Genomic DNA, 25,297 nt, shown 5'->3' with positions numbered 1-25,297 from the left:
ATCTCTTTCTTACAGTTCAATTCTGTCGATATCCAATGAGCTACGACGTATAAAATTTTTAGGTATGAAGAATTAACGAAACTAACGATCCGTATAACTTCGGGACCACAGGAGTCGGGATTGCCAAAAGTCCAAATTTCAAAATTGACGGTCAGAACGGATTCTGCGATATGTTTGGGGGGGGGGGCACAGCTTGGACGATCTAGAATCATACCTATTTTTAGGAGTGTTTCTTTTGAGCAAATAATTTTTGAACATCTTGATCGAAAATTAACGAAATAGTTGCGATCCCAAAAAAATCTGCGCTGTTCGAAGTTTGAGCATATGGGGAATAATGTCTAGTTTCGAAATTTTTAAAGAAATGCTTCGATTTCCTTCAGATTTAGGTTTACGGCAATTTTTTCTTGTCACTTTGCATGAATGGTACTCGTGAACATACACGGTATTTTTTTCATTTCTGCAAAATCTGATATTGCTGCTAAATACCAAATGAAGAAATAGTTGCAAAAGCCATTCATTATATTTTCATTCGTGATTTTCTGACTGATTGACGAATGTTTTCGACAGGATCCGGAAAAGTGACGTATAACAAAAAAAAATTTTTCGAAATTTTAAGAGGAAACTTTCGATCGAACTTAAATACGCGGATTGGCATCTTGGAAAAACAGTTCACTTAACATGAAAAGGTAAATACAATATGTAGTAATAATAATTTAATATATTTTAGTCCTCATTTCAGAATATTCAGTCTCGTTCTAGAAGTAGGTAGCTCATTAAAAGAAAAGAATATTTCGTGTTTTCGACATTATGTAAGCACTACGATACAGTTTTAGAAGCAAAATAGCGTTGTTATCCTCTGGTCTACAGTCTCTACTTGATCACACTTGCTAAATAATTTTGAACATGCAACAAGATGTTTTTAACACATTGCACCCACTATTGATTTCTGATCTTCGATGCATTATAAAATGGGGTTTTAACGGTAGTTCAAGTCAAAGTCAATACAAATAGAAGTTCAGTGACAAGAAAAGTTCAGTTGCAAATATTTTTTTAGTTTCACTTTTTCCCTTATAAATTCTTGCTATAGATAATGAAACACAAAAAGAAATGGCAGTATGGAAGTATCCCCGTCCTTCGTCAACTCGTTTTTGTCACCCAATAAAATTACAATATTTGCACAAAGACACAGAGTCTACTCGTAACGAAGAGCATTATGTAACAAGTCAGATTGACACTTTGGTCCCTTAGCGAAAACTTACAAAACTATTACAGATGGAAGGGAAATTGTAGTTAAATATGAAATGCATTTCACAATGATAGATGGTAAAACAGCGAATGCAATAACAGAGCCGAAGTCTGTAATGCGTTGCCAATTGTGTGAAGCGACGTCAAAGGAGTTTAATGATATTGAAAAATGAAGAAACGAGAAATCGACCTTAGTGGTTTGAGATACGACTTACCGACTTTGTATTCATGGATCCGACGTTTTGAATGCCTTCTACATACCAGATACAAATCAGGTATTCTTAAGGACGAAAGCGCGTGGTAAGAGAGAAAGATATTATGAAGCAGCGTATATGTATTATTCAAAAAGCCATTGAAAGCGAATTGCAGTTGAACATATATCTGCCCGAAACCAGGGTTCGGCAGCAGTAATGGCAGAAATATGGCTTGGCGATTCTTTGAAAACTCACCCGTGTTTGCTAAGATTCCGGGAGTGGATGAAACTTTGATTGATAAATTTCACACGATATTGCAAGTTTTGTGAAATGGATTCGCCGTTAATGTCGAAGTATTTCAAAATTTCTGCTCCGAAGCCACGAAAATGTTCGTGAACTTGTATCTCTAGTATTGTATCCCACCATTGGTTCATAAGATTTTCATTCACGGAGCTAAAATTGTCGACTGGAATGCACTTCCGATCGGGCAACTGTCGGAATATGCTCAAGAAGTGAAAAACAAGCATATCAAAAAATATAGAGAAATTCACTCGTGAAAATGTGCGAAAGACAAAACAATGGAAGTTGTTTCTCAACGCATTATGATCACATCTGATCTACATATTTCGAGTATGAGAAAACAGTCGAAAAAACCAAGAAAAAGCTTCTCACCTGAAGCTACGGCTATGTTTCTGCGTTCCGTTGGTTCCGTGAACGTGGTAGAAGATAACGATCTATGCGTATAGCTCAGATTTATTTTAGTATACTGGGTTGTAGCGTTTAAAATGAAAGAAAAACTGCTTGAACATGCCTCATATTTCATCAAGCCACTCTTTGCACTATATTCACGACAAATCGCCCCGAAAACCCGGATATAAGGAAACTTTTTGTTTGTATCAATTAACCATTCTGAGTCTTGAATTTAAAATTTCAACATCAAATCCGTTGTCAGCGACCTCGAGAACGATTACACAGAGTTTTACTCAAATTCAATAAAATATTGTGCTATCGGTCGGCCATATTCGATCCGCCATTTTAAATTTTGCCAATTTAACTTCAGATTCGTGATCAGTGATGTCGAAAAGATTAAAATCTGAAATTTCCTTATAATCACAAACTTGGTGTACTTGTCTGACTTTTTCTACGATTCCGCCCACTGAGGGACGTTGGAAACCGATTTTGCTATAACTTTGTCAAGGCATTGCGTGTGCAGTTCTAAATAACCTCGAAATTATCGTTTCGTGGAATCTCTGATTCGTATCTTACGACATCTTGTCTGGCTTACCTTAAACTAACTTCTTTAATCGAGTTTTAGTAAGGTTATTTGATATATTAATTAAGCAAAAAAAAAAAAAAAAATAAGGAAAAACGTTGTAATCTTTGTTCGTCTTGACGAAAATTTGACTTTTTCATTCGAGACAAGTCAAGACTGAAAATTCAATTTATCGAAAAAACGCGTTTATTGATTTTCCGAAAAGTGATGGCAAATAACTTTTATTGAATGGTGCAAAATTCTCCGAAAGGATTCATCAGTTTTCGTAGTGGGGTCGCATGTAGCTGATTCTAGAATAACAGCTACATAAATCATTAATGATCATTATTCTTCGTCGAAAATTCGTTGCCATTTATAATCTTAACAAAATGGCGATTAGATAGACTAGTTTGAGAAAAGTGCTGCACATCACGGCCAGTATATAATTGTGAGTTTCTTCCTAACATGATATACATAAGGAACTATTGAAAATACATTAAAGTACATTTTTAATATGTCTGAAGGTTGTAGAACCTCCGAACATAGAGAAAAAAACATAACTTCTGCTCGAATAATTAATTTACTAATAATCATTCATTTTTTCTTGTAATCGTTGGCATATTTATAATATGCTAATTTTTACAGGCTTATATAATATTATCTTATGTCTAATAACAGACAATCTATTGCATGTAACTCAACATAGGTAACCAAAGATTCAACAGAGCCTATCGAGTTGCAGAGAGGTGGCCTGAACATTAAATATTTTAAAAAGTTTTAGCATAATTGACTATTTATAAATGTTATAAATCAAAAAATACTGAATGCAACAAAAATGGGAATAGCTTTTGAGCATTTTGTAAACAGAGCTTTACTCGGTGTACAAAGAAAGATAACGCGTATTAAAATATAGAGAAAAAATGCATTCAGCCGGTTTCAAATTTTATGTTGTTTTCAATTGTTTTCGATCTTCTTTCAGTTAGCAGGTAGGCTATACATTTACTACTTAATGGTTATTCATTTTTTCAGCTCCATATTTCATAGCCGTTGTAAATTTCCTATTCATTGAGAATGTAACAAAGTAAAACGATAAGGTGGATAAAACTGTACAATTCGTAAATAATGCTTATAATTTTCGCTTCTAATTTTTCAACACTGATTTCCAGTGATTAAGTCAAGGTCAAAAGCTAGACGTGAGTTCCTTACGTGTCACGGTATATTTCATGACACGTACAACTTAGGAAATTGATCCTACAATATAAGTTTACATATCCATCGAGCTGAAAATTCCGCTAATGTACCAACAAGTGTTTCCGTTTACGGACAGCAAAGATTGACATACATTCGCAAGTCGTAAATATGCATTATAAATATGTCATCTAAAGGAATACTTTCCAAGTCATACAATTGGACTCATTGCCATAGTCCAGCATAATTCCCATAAAGATTTGCTGGAAGTGGACCACCAGCTGTGAAAAGACGCGTTCCAGATGCATCGTAACAGTGAGTATATATTGCTGGCGTATATTTCACATTTTGGAAGCCGTCCATGTATTCTTCGTCAGGAAACTAATAAGAATTTCATACAATTATATCACAAAGATTTCATCGTATCCACGTACATGTGACAAACTTATTTTTATACTTATTTTATAACTTGATAGTAAAACTCAATTTCATGCGCATGCTTTACTTTTAAAATTTCTTGTGATTTTGAGAATAAGCTTGATTGTATTATGTGTATTCTTACCACGTAACCTTTTGATGCTTTCAGGACCACCGTTCTATTTGAGTTGATGGAAGATTCTAAATATTTTTGTGCTCTGACATCATAAAACATCAGCATTCCAAGTCCTGTACCAATCGTTAAGACGGATCGTTGGAAACTAGCAGATCGTATACCACACCCGCTATACCTGTTTGCATATGAGAAGGATATCAGTATATTTTTTAGTACTAGTATCTTAAAAAAGAATTCCGAAATGTTCAGTGTATAGGTTATCCTACGCTACCGATAAAATACAAATATTATATGTAATATGTAAGCACTAAGGCATCCATCATATCACTCAGTCTATGCTGAATTTCAGTTTTTCATACTTTAACAGGTATATATAATGAAACCTGTGTCGCCACTGTGGGCAGATTCACAGAAAAATCGGCAAAATCCAAAAATTGAGTGTTCTGATTTTTGATTTGTATGTATGTCATTTCAAAGATTAGGCGACCTCGGAAATCGAGTTTCGAAGATTCGAGTGAACGTACCAAGAAAAGAAGGGCTTTAGAAGTCAGTGAAACGCTTTGCGTGGAGGAATTAACTTTGGCCACCAGGATGAGACTCAGTTCTGCAGGATTAAACGATGCTGCCATTATTTTAAAAAACATCACAACAAAATCTCCCTCAAAAGCTGTGAAATACCGGCTAGTTGAGATGCAAAATTAAGAAAACAGCAATACATAGACATCAGAGGATCTTTGAGAAATAAAAATGTTGCTATTTATCCATCGTACGCAAAAGTTGTTGCTGCTAAAAACCGTTGTTACATATACATATACATACATATACATATACATGTACATATAACGGTAACTGAGACCTTAGCCGAAATGAAATTACAGTCTTTGATGGACCAGACTTGCGACAGAATTCTAAAGGTGCAAACTGACGTGATGAACTCTTTGCGTCCCGAAGAATCGAAGAATTTAAGACTAATTTGTAAATGGGGTTGTGATAAAAGCTCTGGGCACAGTGAATACAAACAAAAGTTTACGAATGATGACAGTTGTGATGCGAGTATATTTTTAACGTCTTTAGTTCCATTGTAAATTTTAGGGTCGGATATCTCAAAAAAAAAAAAAAGAATTCTTTCTTTGGAAAAATCCCAGGCCTTTATCTCCACGGTATTGTCGCCCTATTAGAATTCAATTTTTGAAAGAAACAAAGTTTTGATTCACGGTTCTTTGATAATTGAATGGTCCCCGCTTCCTATCGGGCAAATGTCAGAAGTCGCCCAGGAAGCCCGTAACAAGGATATTAAAAAATATCGCGAGTGTTTTGCTCGAAAACACCCAAGAACAGCGACCATGCAAAACGTTTTCAATCGACCCTTAACTTCAGATCCGTACATATCGAGCACGGGCAAGCAGTATCCGAAAAAAGTAAAAAGTTTATCATCAGAAGCCTTGCAACTTTTGCTCTGTACCGATAATTCTCGCGATAAGTATGGTTTAGGTGAATCGATGGAATACACCAGTGAGGAATCAGAATTTGCCAATTTCTCTGACGATGACGATTATGATTAATATTGAAATCAGGAATAATTATTCTATGTAACTCAGGTGTTATTTTCGGTAATATTTAATTCGTAAAGTGCAGATTGCTGTTTTAACTGTATTTAGCAATAAAATTCGTTTAAAATGCTTTATAACTAATTTTCGGAAATTTTTTTAAAACTTTCCCTCACTTCCAGACAAACGTTTTATTTTCGCCAATTCTCATTAAAATTTCTAAAAAAAAACAACCTTCAAAACACACAAATATTGATTTCTGATAGAAAAAGTTGCCTGTGAGTAAGATAGAAATATATTTCCGGTTCGCCATTTTGGTTTTTTCGAAATTTCGATTCAAGATTTTCAATAAGTGACTTTTAAACCGCCAATTTATCAATCCCTACACAAAATGGATGCTTTTTAGTAACGCAGATAGTTACTTCCGGTTCGCCATTTTGTTTTTTGGAAATTTTGATTCAAGAATTGAAATCAGCGAGGTAAAAAATTTAAGAATCACCATTGCATGTTTCACTGCGCACATCAGCCTAGTTTTTGCCGATTTTTCTGTGAATCTGCCCACAAATGTGTCGGCAAGTCTGTTTCTAATTGTCAATCTCGTGGAACTTGCCAAATTTGGTGCAAGTAATTGCTCGCATAAGCCTAAAAAGCATCACATTCATATTTTTAACTTTTAAACTAATTACTAACCTGGATGGTATTTTTTTTATTGGTTGTAATGTTCGAGCATCCAACAACAATGTGTACGATCGACATCCAACTGCGTAAACTCCGTCATCTTGAACTGCCAAGCAAACATTTTCTTGACAGGCCGGCAACTTTCTCGATATCTTCTGCTTAAATGTTTCAGCTGACCAAATATGTATAAAGCTATTGAGAGAAAGGGCGGCTATTTCTTTGTAAGCCTTGTTAAAAGCCAAAGCTCGAACCTTTTGAGCTGATCGACATTCTTTAACACATACAGGCTGAATTAACCTGTGGAAACAATTGACAATCTTCATGTTAACAGTTGTTCATATTCGTAGTGTACAGAATGTTACACATATCTGAAATACCGATCGATCAAAACTCATTGAAAACTCAGGTAGCCTTCACTAATACCAAAATTTCAATGATGAATTTTTGAAAAGTAAATAAAACATGGTCAGCTATTTGTCGGTATAAAATGATGAAATTATGGTCGAGTGTTGCATTGATCGAACGCAACTTCAGGTATGTACATAAATTGTTGATTGTATTCAACTTCCTTGAATATGGGTGATGATTTCTTTACCTATGGGTTGGTATTTCCGCCTTGTCCGGAGCATCTGCCAAGTCGCTGTCTATCCGCCATAGCGACATTTTAGTGTCTCTTGATCCAGAAACTAGGAATTCGTCGTCCAACCAACACATGTCAAATACCCAGTCTCTGTGACCACCTTCTCCCACGCAAACAGGATCTAAAGTAGGTAGTCTATATATTGCTATTTCGTTGCTGTTTCTTGCTCCCGTAGATAATAATGTTCTGAATGTAAATGAAGACCGATTATAAATCTTTTCATTCACAAACGATGAAAAAGGATATGGTTCTTGTATGTAACCGTATATGGGCTGTTCGATTCCAAATCACCTAGTCTGTGGCCTTGACTAATTCTGATTTTTTTTCTTCCTTTACATCATAATTCTCATTCGAAAAACTAAGAAACATTTTGATTGCCATTTTTGCACAGATTATTCTCTTCAATATCAAAATCCATCGTTTGATTTTTGAAAATATTTAGGCAAACTTTATGATGTGAAATAATGATTTTAGAACCGAAACAGGAGTGAAATACCGGTACTTTTAAGTTTTTCCAGCGAGATCTAAGTTTTCCATCACAATAATTCCGATATAATTCATTTTTATTTGTGGTGTTTTATTATTGATCTTTGAAAGATCGTAACAAAAATTGCCGCAAGAAAGAACTTTTCTACCATTCACGTCAAACTTATTGATGAAAAATTCAAGTCATTCTAGAATAAATAGAATTGGCGTAAAGTTGCTCAAAAATCAAATCATTATCATTTTTGAAACAGCTCAACTAACTTGCAAAAAAAAAAAATTATTGTAAATGAAGTTTTTGTTGTAATTTTTTTGTAGTGTTTCGGGTAAGGAGTATCATACATGTAAAAATAAAATTTTACATTGTCAGGGGGTCACAGGCAGGATGATTTGGCGTAGAATGCCACATATAGAGATTAGTTTACATAAGTACTCATTATACACATGTCCTGTCGTTGTCATTCATTGGAAATACTTATATCTGTTAAAATTATTACTAAAAAGAACATGCTCGGAAAGAATTGTTTTATTTTTAACAAAGGCATGCTAGCATGGATCTAATGTAGTCAGGTGCAATTCGAATAAAAAAAAAAAAGACGACTAACAAGACGTTTTTATGTGAAAATCTGTCGGTCCAACGTGAAACAGAGATAACGTCGATCGATCATCGGAATACGGTTCCGTTTAATTTACACTATTTTATTTAGGGCACGTGTACAGATAAATTGCTTATATAAATTCAGTGTTGTCGACAACTGGAATTGAAATAATTGTTTGACAACAAAAATAGGTACGCCGTAAAATACGATCTAAGAATCTGAAAAATGTACCACCAAAATTTTTAACCTCGACTACATCCAATATCGAAATAGCGGCAATGAAAATATGTTATTGGCCAAAAACAGATGTATGTGAAAACTGCAGTTCTTTTGGTCTCCTTTGAGACGACTGGATATAATAATACATTGCATACATAAAAATATAAATACTGTACGAGTACAAAGATATCACTAGTAAATACGTGGTTAAAATTTGAAAGTGAATATTAAGTTTTTCATGTTTTAGCCATAACAGTTCACTGCGCTCCGGAGGGTTCTAAAGTTTTGAAATAGTCATTCTTTTGAACAAATGCTTCGCTACATTAACGTTACAAATTTCAACTCCGTAAGTAAATACAAATCATAAAATGGCATCTAAACTGGAAAAAGATCCACGAATTTGTAACTGATGAAAATCTTTTCTCCATACTATCTTAAAATTAGCGATAAAAATAAAATAAGGCAACGCGGATTAAATGTTGTCAAGAATATGTACAGTCACAAAAACTTCCAACACGGCAAAGACACCAGTTTCTTTTTACCACATGCATGTATACACGTATACGTGAATTTTTTGTAAGTATGTACTGAATTCGCGGTTATTAGAACTTGGTTCAAAGTGAAATTACATTTCAGCTACTGTATATAGCTGTCGTTTCGTTCAACGTGAAATAATTTTTGATCTCCAAACAGCGACGAAACTCAGTGTAAAACCGAAATGAAATTACAAGTGTGTCTGACAATGCGCCAAAGTGATAATCCTCCTGACAAATATCGTAGAGAACAGTGTTTTCCTCGATATTGCGAAACTAAAATTAGCGGACATTGTTTCGGATCAAACATTTTCATTAAAAAATAAAGCTTGATCAAATATTTGATAAATATCTAGTCATTGTGTGTGTGTTTGTGCGGAGGGGGGAGAGGGTAAATATTTTATGGGTTCGACACGCGTTGCAGCGAAAAGTTCTTAGGATGGTGCCATCAAAGTTGGCCAAATTAACCACTTGTTCGTTCATTTTTTTTTTTTTTTCCATAACAATAGTGGTGGTACTTTTTTCAAAGAAGCATGACGAAGCCATCCCTAGTATTGCGTAAATAATACTAATGCTTGTGAAGCACATACTACTCATATGTTACTAACTTAGCATTGCAAAAAAAAAAAAACAGAATTTGGATTCAGCTACCATGCGTCCTGATAAAATCATTCGGTATAAACGGAGTACTAGATCGTGAAAAATTCTTTGTTCCTATCTCCGGTGTACGGTAATTGCATAGTAAACCTCCCATGGTGGAAACTCCAAGGTGACAAATATTAACTGACTAAAATGACCAACATGAAACACTGCTAAATATTAATGTAATCGTAAAAAAAATTCCACGGCATTATAAGTATTCGATTTTGTGAGTTTGACGCGTATTTTATGCTCTTATTGTTTGGTAAGTGAAAACAAACGGTAATATCAGTTTGATCGAGCGTAGTGTCACATTTGAGAAATTTCGTTGAGCAGCATTAAAATGAATATCGACATTAAAGCGGCAAAAATTTAAGAGGCAGAAGTTAGTAATGTTAACGTAACGGAACATCGAGAAGAAAAATCACCATTGTGGAATCTTAGAACGACTTTCAAGTGTTGGATGTTCAAAATATCATGGTACTAATGTCAAAAGTACTTATAATTATTTTACGTCCTTTTGACTTTGGAGAGCTCTCTAAAGCCAAAAGGGCGTGTAAATAAGTATAAGCTCTTTCGGTATTAGCACCGCAATATTAGTATGTTTTGTTTGTCATGGCTAACTAAATTTCGAACAATACTAAAGGTGCGAAGTAAATATTTTTCCGAAACGTACATCGTTATAGCAACGTTACTAACTTCAATTTCATAAAAATTTCGAAATCCGGTGAAACGAGGGTTTCAATTCGCAACTTAATGGTGACGATAGATTTTGTGACCTCCTGCGAATACGCTTTCTACAGCCCGAATGGTTTATAACTAACTAGTTGTATTAAATAACAAGGTCTATGTTGTAAAGTATCCTGATCCAGTAGGTACATTACTAAAAATTGGATAGCTTGTGTAATAAAAACGCAGTTACTTTTTATAACTGGAAATTGCTCTATTGGTTTACGCTACGTGACTGCCTAGCGGTGCGGCATTTCATTCATCATGTCATTCGGGTGGCGGTTGATGGTTACGATAAGATAAGAAAGGTCGATAAGAATTTGGCAACCTCCGTCCTTTCTCTAAATCTTTGTTGTCTTTCCTTGCATCATCCCTAGGTTCGTGAGGTGCTGTAATGTTGTCGTATTAATACTAATTTGCTATCATTTGGATCCGAAAAGGAGGCCAACCGATTTATCAATAGTGAGGAACTTCTTCCTAATCCTTCCTGAAAGCTTTTTATCCCAGACTCCAGAGTCTATCATCGTCGATTAATGAGAGGTGTCGTACCTAAATTCCACAAGGACTACAGTAAAAATCGAAAGAGTACGAACCGTATGCTTCCTTGAAAATTTGTAAAAAGTTGCCACGTCGTTCCGTCGATCGCAAAGGATCGAAATATCAACGTGGTATTCGTCCAAAGGAGAATATACGAGGATACAATCATTTCAATACACCAAACAAGCTAGAATTGACAAGAGATTGCAGAAAACCATCAAAAACATGTAGATACAAGAGGAAGAAGGTGTACAGTACGAAGCTGGAATGGGAGACTTATAAGTTCATGTTCTACCCACCAGAAACTTTAAACACGATTTTCTCGAAACTATGTTTTTAGCCAGTGTCAGTACGATGACTGAGTCAATTTTAAATATTTTTTAACTTTCTTTTTCAAATCTCGATCATTATTTTCTCTATAGTCTGACGCGAGGTTTTTTTAAATTTTTGGTTGGACAATTTTTTACAAATTATTAAACACTCATTTTTTTTTTTTTTTTTTGAATTTGCACACTCAACTTTCAAATACTGTTTTAGTTCTGTATTTTTGAAATAAAAAATCTCCTCCATCAAATTATTACTATTGCATTATTTTACAAGAATATTTTTAATTTTTGCAGAAGGAATAATTCTTGGTGAAGTTATGATGCTGACAAGGTAGCGCCATTGTTTTCGTCAGTAGTCCATTTACACGCGTAAAAAATAATGTTATTATTGAAACAAAAAAAAAAAAAAAAAAAACCAAAATTTCTTACAATTGAAAAGTTAATGAGAAATGTGAAATCGACAATTTAATTTTTTTTATCACCGTATAACCTTTATAATAATTTTTCAAATTTACACAGTTTTCAGCGCGTGGCGGGATACGTGAACCCTTAATCAAAATGTTCGCAATGAATTTAAAAAATTACTTACAATAACTGACTTCACGTTACGCCTAAGTCTTATTAGCCTCCTCCTTATTAGAGAGAATCGCCATATCTGTGAAGTCGCATCCATGCTCCCCTCAACACAGCTTCCTGCACGAATGAAGTAGCACAAAATCTACAACGCAGCGATAAAAAGAAATAGCACGGATTCGGAACAAAATTGCTAAGGCTATAATCCGTAAGATTCTTCGATTAAAGTGCACGGCGGAAAAGAATACAACCTCGGGGTTGTCAAAACTGAATTTTAGGAAATTCTACGAAACCAACTTAACTTCCAGACAGCGCTGCAGACGTTTCAAGACTCATTTTTGCGAGATCTGAGTCATTCCATAATCGACGTGACAGTCAAGTCTCAGACTAAATTGCTTTTTTCCTATCTCGTTGCGTTGTCTAAGGGTATGAAAGTAAACGGCGAAGATTACGAGTGAGTTCCGAAAATTTTTATTTCGTCAACTATTCACTCGATTTCAATGGTTCCTTTTCTTCTAATTAAAAAGTGAATTCTTCGACGTAAATTTGCGAAATTTTAGATAAAAACTTACCCACACAAAACGTTATTATTTCAGCCGACTCTCCACACGATAGTAACGAAACTATGAATTGTTCTCCTAACTGCATGAGATCGTTATTGCAAGTAACTTTAGGAAATTCAAGAAAAGTTGTTATAGTACTACGGCAAGAGGGGGGAGGGGGAGTCCCTGAGGTAATTGATCCACCTAGGATCCCGTTGAGCAAGTTTAATATCACGGCTAGGTGATACGATGTGGCCAATCAATATCCAAAAAATTGTTCAAGCTATTCAAAATCGACCTTAAGCGATAGTTGAAAACGCCTCGTGAAGACCATCGAACGTTATTTGACATCAAGGGTCACGATAGAAATTTTTCTTCGTATGTAGTTACCGGGTCATTTATCTACATTGAAATTGCGTAGAAGCGTCGACAATTCAAGCACCTGAAGCTATCCCAGACCCTACGAAAACTCGTCGCGAGATTTAACACTACGTTGTGAGTCCTCAGGGGAGACCGTAACAAAATGATCTTGACAAGGTTTGAGCTAATCAACGATAAAATGATGATTACAAGTCCGCGAAGTGTATATGTACATCACAATTGACGTAAACGGCTAATGTCAGTTAAACAAACCTATCGTACGTGTCAGTAATACAAAGCAACGAAACTTACTTGAGTTTAAATGGTTATCTGTAATGGTAGTGTTTTACATTCATGCATTATATGAGTACACACTAGGGTGGTCCTCGTTTAGAATGTTGACGAATTTATTCCGGATCACCCCACCAAATCAACTATAAATAATTGAAAAACAATTACCAATTTTTTTCAGATTGTTTCGGACACTTTCTTAGTATATATTTTACTGTAAGAGTACTAATGTTCGAAAAAACCCATGAATGTGAGGTTCTAGTGAGCATTAGTGCTACTATCTGAGAAGAAATTCACACCATCATACCAGGTAATATAGACAATTGCATTTCTTATAAATAAAACGAAAAAGTCAAATTTCTAGGGTGTGCAATTCGTCGAGATTGGTTGGTACGATGATGTGAATTTTTTCTCGGACAGTAGCATTAATACTTACTAAATCTTCGCAATTACAGATTGATTGAGACAATAAATTATATGCTGAGAATGTATCTGAAACAGGTGTATTTTAAATGGTGATGTCCATCGATTTACAGGTGCGGGTTAGAATTGATATAAAAATCTGAAAGAATTACGAAATTGTTTTTGAATTATTTATAGTTGATTTGGGGGGTGGTCTGAAAAAAAAATCAATACCACTTGTTATTAGACAAAGAAGTTTTTGGATGCTTTCGTTCGGCATTGCCTGTACTTTTGCGCTGACTGTGTTATTTCTACGTCGGTGATTTGAAGGCTTGCATAATAGCCAGAATAAATGACATTTTATTCAGTCGGTAAAAACTGACTATAGCATTCATTTAAACGAGTTTGCATAAGGTTTAGTACGGATCAGGCTAGTAAAATATCAAACATAATATAAAAACCTATGTTTCAAAGAGATAAAATTACTGCAACACAGTGCAGATGCTACGTAAACCAGAAGCGACAATCAAATTGGTTTCTATGATTTTTCTGCTGCTAATTTAGGAGACCTTGAACAAGTAACCGCCGCATTGAAGTGATATTCTCAACCTCAGGGTGCATAATTTGGAAAATGAATCGAAACAACAAAAAACAGTATGACGCAAGCAGATGACAGATTAATATTTTCGACATGTAGATATAAAACAGGATGTCGAGGTTCAAATTATCTACGTATACGAGACAATCATTTTCCAATAATTTGCGAACCCGGTTGCGTAACACCGATTCACGCCTTTCATACTTATATTAAAACCATTCTTTGATAAAGATCTGTAAATACAGAAAGTAAGCGGCACAATTATTTCCACAAAAACGTTCCTTATTATATCTCTAAGTTGGCAAGATTCGATTATTAATCCTATTTTAAAATCGAGTTGTTGAGTTCATCTCTGCCGATCAAATCAGCTGTGATCAGCGGCCATGTCTACTATTCCGAAACATGAGGACTTCAGTCATGCCCAAACATAAATTGGCAATAGTAAAGACGTTGAATTGAAGCATGATGGAAAGTGTGTCAACTTCCCCTTATCTCCCATACTCCAGATGTGAATAGAACCATGTACGATATTCAGCGGCATGTTCATCACAAATCCACACTACTAATCGTCAGAACATCTGTGTAAGGTTCGAACATCCGTTTTAGCCGTTTTGGCGGCCGATATAATTGAGTTTCAATTAAAGTCTTTTCTTTCCGTTGACTATCATACTGCACTTTCGTTAGATTCGTTTTAGCGTTAATTAACGAAGAGTGAAGTATTTAACGAGAATCAAAAAGCTCCATTGAGTTGGCTACTATCTTTACCTATCTTTCGTCAATGACATCAGCCATAAACAGAATCAACGTAAGATTCCAAATTTTTTGTCATACCATACGGCGTTCTTGTTAACTATTGTTAACTATTGTTAACTATTCCGTGCAGTTTATGGATCGATCCTATAAACTCGACAAGTGTAGGAAATTAACCTAAAATGAGATCAAACAAGAATGGGCAGCTTCTTCACATTTCAATTATCTTCAAATCTCATTATCAAACATCCAAAAAAGAACCTCGATTACCTGAAGAAATTAGAGAACAATTCTTTACTAATCTATTTAAGCTTTTTCGCGAATGCCATCGCCGGGCTCGATACGAACTGCCCAAAATGTCCGCATTGAGCATTTCCAGCGTATTTCGAATGGTGCTAATGGGGTCCCACACCTCATCCCAGAGCTTTGGGGTAATTTATTCATTACTGCATATATATTGAAAAGTACAAAATGCCGTTTACTGTCTACCGTCTTATCGTTTGGTCATCTTGGCTGGTAGACAACGCCGGATTTACGTATTTTCCTGCGCTAGGTAGATAAATATATGGTGCCCCTTGTAAGAAAACATATGTATATAGCGTGAACATAATTTTATGATAAAATAAAATTGTACACGCATGTATAGGTTGTCCTTCTAATTACGGATACAATTCTGGCGCGACGGTTTTCGATTTTTCTCCAACTTGGAAAGCATACTCTATTGGACGAATAGGATTTGACAAAGTTTTCAGATTTTTAATAACAACCGATAATTGGCACGTTCCACTGCATGTTTTTTTTTTATCCCGTAAGGTGTTATCCATAAAGTTAGGGAAAGTCTTAGTCTGCAATACGTGATATCGTAATCGATGTATTCTGATTCATTTTTCCGCGCGCAATATTAATATCATGAAAAAGCTGCGATCGAATCTTTTCCTGTTATTCACGATTTGCACGCGTGCCTAGTCTCGTCATTTATTCTAAAATGAAAGTTTTTCCAAAACCACTTGTTGAATTATTTTTCCATAGCTAATTTTTTTTAACTACGTGTCATTCTGGGAGGGGGGGGGGGGTGCTCTAGAAAATAGCCACAATAGATTACATGGGGGGGGGGGGGGGGGGGGAGTTCAAGAGTATCCAAAATAGAGCTACGTAATTTATGGGCAGCCCCTAATAGGGGATTGAAAAAAATTTCTTTGACACACATCCTTGATATAAAAACTTTAGGGCTTGCCGAAAAAAAAATACTCTCGTGGTAGTTAAACCATTTCAAGATGGTAAAAAATACGCCTTGAATAAAAATGTCGTTCTTAAGCGTGGATACCCAGTTCGATTTTCAAATCAATATGTTTTCTTGTATTCAGCAACTTATTTTACTATGAGCCTGAAATTTGCAGAGTGTGATTTCAAGGCTTGCAAAAATTTAGGCTCCGCGAATACACACGTATCATCACACAGTATTTGAGGTTTTTTTTATTAATTCAAATCCCGTGAATGAATACACTGTTGTAACATACCCGGTATTCTATTTTTTTTTTCTAATATTATTGAAATGAATGATGCCATTGAGATCCCACTCTTAATATTTCAGCTTCGTAGTGAAGTAATTCACTGAGCATAAAAAAGTATACACTCGAAAATAAAAGTGGGTATTCGTGCTTGAAATTGATATTTTTTCTTTAAATGGTATTTTTTTTTGCACTTTTGCGATGGTTTGATAACGAAGGGAGTACTTTTTTTGAAAAGCTCAGTTTTTTTACACAAAGGACGAGTCAAAGAAAACATTTCTCAAATGCATAAAAAATGACAAAAACATACTGTGTATATAGCTGACTTCCGATTGTTTTTAAGAATCTGAAAAGATTTGAAAAAATCGTCTTCATCCGGTAAAATATTATCCCAAAGTTAGAGGAAAATTCAAAGCCATCGGGTCGGGAATTATCCTTGGAATTATGATAAAAAATAAACGACAAATAGTGAAATTGGAATAACGTTTGATTTTTATTCTGTGTTATAATCTTTCCATGCCTGATTCTCTAGTTGTTCCGTTTTTGATTTGGAATTGAAAAATCCGAAAAAAATCTACAACGTAGCGCGGCTGCCCTTTTGCGTCGATTAGACTTTCATTTCAACTCCAACCCGTGCCGCTGGAAGGTTCATTTCCCCGTTTAAACATTTTCAAGTAATTCAATGGCAATATCAAGTGACTTTTGGGAAGTTTGTCCGCCATGTTTGATCTGCCATTTTGAAATTGAAAATTTCAAGTCCAGATTCGTAATCAGTGCCTCACCCTCTATATCAAACTTCATCGAAATCCGTTTCGTAGATTTAGTGTTTCCTTGGAAAAGGAGCAAAGAGAGTAGGCAGCGAAAATAGGCCGAAAATGGGATGATATTCAAATGGCATTTGTGAAGAACTGAAACAACATACATACATTTTCTTTTTTACAACGTTTTTATTGGAGTTTTGGCTATGAAATTCAATGGTTCAAGTTTAAAAAATATAAATCTTTAAGTGAGATACAAGCGGATAAACAAGACCGCGCGTCTCATGCGCTGCTCCCTTATTTCCACGATTCCGAGTGAACGGTTAGAGTTTTCGACAATTTTCAAGCGCCATTCTCCTCAGGGGATGTTCCTCTACAGACTGAACCTAAACTTTTTGAAAAAAGATTAAAATTAAAAAAGTTGCGGCTAACATTGAAAAACATCGAAACATGAATAACAACGATAATGATTTCTTTTTATACAGACGTTGGTTCACTTTGTAGAGGAAGTTGATATCTTTATTTGAAAAAAAAAATCAAGGTAATATCTTAAAGCGTTTTGACTTATCATGGCTAAAGTAATAACAAACGTTATTTGGAGAAAAACGTGTGTAAATATGTACCATCATCCGAACGCACGGTTGTCTTCAACACTCGATACCTCTCTTTATTATTATTTTTTTTACGTACGCCACTGATTTTCTTCCACAAAAATGTGACAAACAACTTATAAATAACAAAAACGTCCATGATTTTTCAATTATTCATAAACGCAAATCGAATGTTTATCCTATTTTCAACCATCAAAGCCTTCTTAGTCCCCCTGAGCTCAATTTTGCGCATTTGTCAGTTTTTCTTGCGCCAAAATATTTGGACGAGATTGTAGTAAGAGAATACTAAAAAAAGGAAAATATTTTTAAAATTTCCACGCCTACTCCCTTTAAATCAATTCTCTGGCGTGCACGGGTTTGAGTTGAGTTAAAAATCTTAAAAAATTAGAGTATTATTTTTTGATTACTTCGAGCCGATTTGGGGGGGGGGTGAGATAGTCAAAATTAAAAATGACTTTTTTGAGGGCAACCACTCGAATCATAAACTTGGGTTCTGACGGAAAAACGAGTTCACAGATGTCTTCAGGAATCATTGACGAACCAGAATATGAAACAATTCTAGGATAGACCGAAAATCAGTTTTATCTTTCCAGTTTTTGTGAATATATGGAAATTGTTCGTGTTTAAACGATAGGAACAGTTTCTTAGCATCTAGAAAAGTAATAATATTTTTATTCCACTACCGGGATAGGGTGACCACCGTGGGAGGATTACTGTCAAAGCACCTTTCCGTTTTATAATTTTTTTTTTTACACAAATACCTTTCATCCAAAATATAAGACACATTGGGACAAAATATATGTATAGAGAGGAAATAGGAAAATTTACAATTTGCAAACTGAGAGTCTGACTGCAAATGCGAGAAATGTGTCGTCTTTTCATGCAAGCGGGCCACTTGAAGCATTTACGTTTTGAAATTTTTCGAAATAGATTTTCCTGTTAGTAAAAATATGACAAATTCTGATCCGCTTATGTTCGAATATTTCTACATCTTCACCTCCACCTTCTCATTATACGTTTAAGACTCATACCTTGTATTAGATACTAGTTTTTTTATGCTTACGAGCTGCATTTAAAAATTTTATAGCGTTTTTATAATTTCCCGAAGCAATTTTCAACTTTGTGGTGTACGTATACGACTGCAGGATTACAGCCTACAAGGGTTCAACAATTTTCAATTTTTCAAGTCGGTAGACTCGAAGAGCAATTCATTACGTAACTCAACATTGAGACAGACTTGCGTGCAAAGCGAGACAAGAATCTTTACACGTAAATTAATGGTTTTCGAGTTTTCGAGAATTTTATATAAAAAGCCAAACAACGGACAAGCGTTTCAAATCCGAATCAAGCCCTGTTTCATTGGAACTTTTCAATCCGATTTAGACTATAATAAAAATGTTATCAATAACCAGCATCGAATAAACTCACCTTGATGGATTTATTTGTACAGAGTGAATGCCGCACTGTTGTTCAGGAATAGCGGCACCTGCTGGGTTTGTTTGTCTCCCATGTAACGACGGTATTTGGTCAAGTTTTTGAGTCGCGACGTCATACACCATTAGCTTATTACATTTAGTTCCGAATACAACTTGTCTGTCGCTCAACCATTGCGAGCAGAACACTTTGTTCATATTATTTAAACTAACTGAATATTCTTTGAATAAGTCGTGGGTTAGGATATGACGTGAGCCATACTCTTGATTGATTTTCCTTACTTCTTTTAAATTCGTTTCTCTAGCACGTACGTAATCCACAAAGTTGAAGGACGTTCTCAAATACTGTTTTCCTTCAGTTACAGTTTCCTCTTCTTCGTCGCTGGATTCGTAGCACACGAAATCTTCGGGCTTTTCCGGCTTTCGATTTTTCTCCAAGCGCAAAGCGAGCCTAAGAAACAAAAAATTATTGTTCGTGATTTTATTCCAGGTAGTAATTTACCCGTGTTAAGAGGATTCGATAGTCAGTTTTTCTAAACAGATATACAAGGTGGTCTTTTTCAATCGCCCCGGGCGAATATCTCGAAAACTAGTGTAGAGATGCGAGAAAAAGTTCAATATAAAATTTTAACGGGTTTCGGAGGGGAAAGATAATTTCGATATGCGTTGGTTTATGGATTACTCCACTTTCGTGATTTTAGACAGGGAACACATATTTTCACCATCATCGGCTGATATTGCGTTTGAAGACGAATTCAAAAACTTGAAAAAATATATATTATTTTACAAAATGATAAAAAAAATTTCATAATTTTCAGAAAATTTTTTCTCAATCTTCAAAGAGTGAAATACTCAACCACTTTACGTCAAGATAAAGCATCGATCTCCATTGTTTTGAAAAACTACGAATCGTGTTTTCCAGGTGATCAAGCACCCCATAGCCCCTTAAGCGCAAAAAAGTAATCAAACTGTGGGCTTAATGCCTTTTCTAAGCAAAATAGCCGAATATTTTCTGAAGAGTTTGAAATTTTTTGAAAATTTTGAAAAATTAATTTTTTTTTTTCTTAGGTTTTGTAATTTTTTTTCAAACCTGCTATCAACCTTTTATAGTCAAAATACGTGTTCGTTGTAGAAAATCATGAAGTACTCAAAAAATCTCGAAGGTGGCGTAATTCACAAATCAACGCACATCGGCATTATACTTCCTCCTCGAAACCCTCCAGGTTTTGTAACAAACTTTTTCTTATGCCTCTTCTAGTTTTTGAGATATTCACCTGGGGAATAAAATGTTTTTATTTTATAATATATAATGATTTATACCGACGAGCAAGCACGTAAAAGTCACCGCAATTAAGCGAAATTTTTGTTTTTATTTTTGTGCTATGCCTCATATTAGCAATAGTATTCAGTATTCATAGTTAGAAATAACAGAATTAAATAATGTATCAGGACCCCGTTTTGGTGTAACGAATGAAAAATCTATATTCCTTTGCGTTGGCCGATTATTGAACAACATATCAACGCCCAAAATAATTTTAAGCATTTCAGGGGATCTAATAAGAGTTTGAAGTGAGTTTGCAAAAGTTGAGATAATTTTCCACACCTTTTGAAAGTTTTGCTAATATTACGAAAAACTTGACTAAATTTAAATTGATAGACTCGCAAAATTCTGAAGATTTTGATCTGAAATATGAAAAATTTAAAAAATACATCTTCTCAAACCAGTATTAATCAGAGCACGGACTAACATTTTTGAATCTTGGGGAATAATTTAATAATTTTTGACTGGATTTTTTGCATCAAAAGTCAAGTGTCACCATTTCAACACGTTTTTGCCTGATATCACTATATACATATATTGTGTGAAGGCTGTTTTTTTTTAAAGATTGTTTGGGTATTTTTTGTGTATATATATATATATATATATACATATACATACCACGGTATACGTTACCCTTAAAAAAGTTTGTAACAGACATATGAAATGAGACATTGTTAGAATTTAAGATTTTTCTTGCATAATCGATGCGTAACGTGCATATTACTAGACTGTATCAAAAAATCGACTATATTTTTGTTTTAAAGTTCAAGTCAAAAATATTGTTCCAAATGATGAAAAAAAATGCTCTCAAAGTTTGAGCTCTTAATATTAATATTAAGAGGTGCATCATCACGATTTTCTATTTGCCATTTAAATAACGGGAATTTTTTTTTTTTAAACTTTTAAATCTTGCAACTCGTCAACGGATTAGTGTACTGATAAGACCAGAACATATTTTTATAGGGAATTGAACGCTCTACAAAAAAGGTTTGTTATCATTATATGATAAATCTACTCTTTCAAAAGTTATTTAAGGTCACAGTTGAATTTACAGTAAATTTTATGATTTATCTACACTTTTTCAGCGAAATTATCAAACTAATCGTAAAATTTTGTAGGACTTATTTTACAGAACGTTTTATTTCCTTCAAATTATTTCCCGCAAAGTTTTTGAAATTTCTGCAGTAAAAATTTAAGTTTGGTTTTTTTTTTCATTTGTTTAGCTCGTAAAACAAAAACTATCAAAGCAATCATGATTATCCTTGTTCACGCAATAGGTATAGGTATAATAAAGATGCTGCAAAAATTTGAGCAGGATCGGTGTAATACTTTTTGAAATATCATGCCTACACTTTATTTTACATACTTTCCTATTGGGCAGAATACATTAGATTATATTCACTATTTCGTCTGCAAAAAACGCACAAAACTTGTTTAAATGTCAATAAATATAATATAAAAATTGTGACAAATTTCATTTGAATGGTTTGTTTTTAAAAAATACCCAAACAATCTTTAAAAAAAAACAGCCTTCACACTAGATCACTCCCTTAAAAGCTCAAATTCTGGCAACATTCTTATTTCCTCATTTGGAACAATATTTTAGACTTGAATTTTGAGAAAAAATAGTCTACTTTTTTTTATACAGTCTAGTGCACGCGCTGAGAAAAAGTTCGAGAGAATTCTGATAAAACAGGTTATCTTTACAATACCAGTTTAAATATCAATGGAATTCCAAGAAAATATGGGACAAGCAAAACTAATTGTCATTGTACCCAGAACTATATTTTGCTATGGTACAAAATAAGAACAGTAAATGCTTACGTAGCAACCACAACTATGAATTGGCCGAGGCTGAAATTGGTAACGATAATGTAATAATGCATTCTTAGGAAGAATCATTATTTTAAAAGCTCAAGACTGTTTAAATTTCATGCGCCTGAAGTTCTGATCAATCAAGCTTGATTGAATACTCTACCACAAAGATTGAGTTCTACTTATAAACTTCTGAGGAGCGAATAAGGTCTAGTTAGCTATCCGAGAGTACGTAATGATAACATTATGTCTACATACCGCATTGATCCTTTCATGAAATATTGGACCTATTTTCAATAAAGCTCGATTGATCAAAACTTTGGGTACATTGAATTAATAGAAATCAGATGATGAAGCAAAATGTGCCTACTCACATTTGGAAAACTCGACTACATTAAAGTTGCTTTAAATACGTAAAATAATGAAATGTTTTTCAATAATTTGTTACAATAACATTACTAACTTTAACCTCATTGCATACAGTCACTTTTACCTTTTGCCATACAAATATGTGTTTGGAGTGTTTAATGAAAATTGGCCTTGAAGTTTGTCAGCGCTACAGAAAATTAGGCCAACCAAAGTAAACAAAAATTATTGGATGCATGTGTATGTCAGTAAACATATGGTTGATAAGTATCAATAACAATGATTTTGATGAGTCAGAATTGTTTACAGACTGCTTTTAATTTCTCAGCTGATCCATATACTCATGTCAGGTTGGTCGCTTTGCCTTGCCACTTTTTCTTTCTTTCACTCATTGCTTAATTGATAGTTAATTGATAGTCAATTGATACCCTTCAAGACAAAGTGATTGAAGTTGTAGATATTTTGTGTACAGATATTGTAATTTTTTTTAGCTGCGGGCTATGATGTTGAAACATTGCTAATCTCATTGCAAAATGATATTACATTCAAATCATTAAATTGAACGAAATCTCAAGATTTAAATAATCTATTATCATACCCATACACATGAAATTTCTAACCAAATGTAAACCTACAAGGTGCAGTTTGACAATAGAGAATTAAAAAAGAGACCAGGTACACACAGTCTATCCCCTAGTTATGGATACATAAAGAACATATAAATATAGAATTATTGTTATCGTACCTTCGGGCTCTGCGTTCTTCCAAACGGGACCCAGTTGCACAAGGAGGATGTCGACCATACACAGGCATTCTTTGTGTTTCTGCCATTGTAAATAGTTATATTTAATTTCAAGGAAAATTGTATAAGTTATTTACGGGGTTTAACGACGTAGAAGATTATTTATCTATTTAGTTATTATTAAAAGTAGTTGAACAAGAAAAAACTGAACACGGACTGATGGATCTATTGAGCTTTTCTGTACATGGTATTTAAAACTGTCGCCCGAGTTACTGCTTGTCGCCACTTTTTGACGATTCACGTTCACGGTGCAACGGATAACCGATAGCATTCATAAATATTTCGAACCTCGCCAGGCGAATGTGACAATTAAACACGAAAATATATAAGATAAGTTGAAAAAATACATGATAAAGCCAGCAGAGTGTTCACTGCATAAGAGTAACCACCGCCATCTTGGGATACCCAGCGCACACGATATAGGTATGTATGTATACCCATTATCTATATACCAGGTGACTGATAAACAGCAGTTCATCCGTCCTCTTCTGTGAGATCGCAGCTTTTCTTTCCACACGTATATGCAACGCAATTCCATGATTGAGAAATCCTGTATAATATGATAAAAGACTGAAACCAATGCAGATTGAAAATGAATCGTATACAGTGGAGTTCAGGAGTGTCATGCCGCGTTCCAGGTTATTTTTAAAAAAATCAATAAACGAATCTTAAATTTACTTTGAAAGAAATTGATTAAGTCAGTTATTTAATTTTAATCGCCATTGAATGGTAGAAATATCCTGAATAAAAATATGATTAAATCCACTCGAAAAGTTTTATCTGTTTCTTAATATTTTTAGTAAGTTTCAGCATGAGATGTACTAGACACATACCAATAGAAATTTACAATCAATTGTAACGAAGCGTGGTTCAATAACTGTCGGGTTAAAGCCGAAGATTTGGGTTAGACTTAAATGTCATGAATTCTACGAGTTTACCGTTACGAATTCATAGAATCCATGCAATTTCTTTATTTCTGCGCTGACTAAAAAATTTTTACGTCAGTTAAAACACACTCAGTGAGTCATATTTTTAAACACTACTTCCAATGCCTTTTCTCAGACAAAATTGGTCTGATTGGCTTGGTCATGCCTGATTTGACGTGTTTACTTGGTATTATTTGATTATTCAATACTAGAATTTTCGTAAATCGTAGAAAGTACACCAACACCTCATTTGTACCTCATTTTTCAAACTTATAGTTATCAATTTCATTGTTATTACTTCAAATAAGCCTTCGTTATTATTTTCAGCAATATAAATATCATTCAAATTTTAACTAATCCTTGAAAACAGTAGGGTACTTCAAATACTTATAATGCTCATCATTATTAAGCGCACATTAGCTCTCCAGCATGCCTGATACGTCGAAAAACCGGTCGATAAGATTGAGCGCCAACATCTCGAGCGGATCAAATAGATAACGCCAATACGCGCAATGCTTTTACATACCAAGATACAGTTCTCATCAGATTTCGTGTTTGAACCAAAAACGCGTGCCCCTGAATCCGTCTGAATCTCACGCGTTTATAGCATAGAGAATGGACTGCGTATTTCTTACATTGCATGTAGTAATGCCGAGAATGAGAGAGAAGGAAACACACGCGTGATCCATCTCTCCAACTCTCTACCCTTCAAGAGTATAATATCTGACCAGAACGTTAGTCTTATCGATTATTATTATTATATATCACTCCGACCAATTAACCCAACCTTAAGTACGAGAATCTTTTAACCAACAAATATTAAAACAAGTGTCTAACTGTTCAAAATATCCCTAGATGAAAATAATGATAAGGATCATT

The 25,297-nt window shown here is 34.5% G+C and overlaps 1 protein-coding gene across 1 annotated transcript; it reads right to left on the bottom strand.

The window, feature by feature from the left end:
* Positions 1 to 3,255: 3,255 nt before the first annotated feature.
* LOC124177683 (DDB1- and CUL4-associated factor 12 homolog) lies at positions 3,256 to 23,880 on the bottom strand. The gene is made up of 6 exons (XM_046560323.1): positions 23,436 to 23,880; positions 19,184 to 19,639; positions 7,253 to 7,483; positions 6,670 to 6,954; positions 4,442 to 4,607; positions 3,256 to 4,260 (listed from the first exon to the last, which is right to left on the bottom strand). The coding sequence occupies exons 1-6, from the start codon at positions 23,519 to 23,521 to the stop codon at positions 4,105 to 4,107; spliced, it is 1,380 nt and encodes a 459-aa protein (XP_046416279.1). The 5' UTR covers positions 23,522 to 23,880; the 3' UTR covers positions 3,256 to 4,104.
* Between the last annotated feature and the right edge of the window lie 1,417 nt (positions 23,881 to 25,297).

This window comes from Neodiprion fabricii, chromosome 3 (assembly GCF_021155785.1).
Source record: "Neodiprion fabricii isolate iyNeoFabr1 chromosome 3, iyNeoFabr1.1, whole genome shotgun sequence".
Classification (NCBI taxonomy): Eukaryota; Metazoa; Arthropoda; class Insecta; order Hymenoptera; family Diprionidae; genus Neodiprion; species Neodiprion fabricii.
This window is presented reverse-complemented; position numbering and strand designations above follow the sequence as displayed.

Bases quoted from the DNA above. Each gene is read 5' to 3' on its own strand.
- LOC124177683 (XM_046560323.1), bottom strand. From the start codon at position 23,521: ATGGCAGAAACACAAAGAATGCCTGTGTATGGTCGACATCCTCCTTGT. The intron at 19,640-23,435 runs GTACGATAACAA...TTTGTTTCTTAG, and splicing joins GAAGAACGCAGAGCCCGAAG to GCTCGCTTTGCGCTTGGAGA. The intron at 4,608-6,669 runs GTTAGTAATTAG...ATATGCAAACAG, and splicing joins ATAAAAAAAATACCATCCAG to GTATAGCGGGTGTGGTATAC.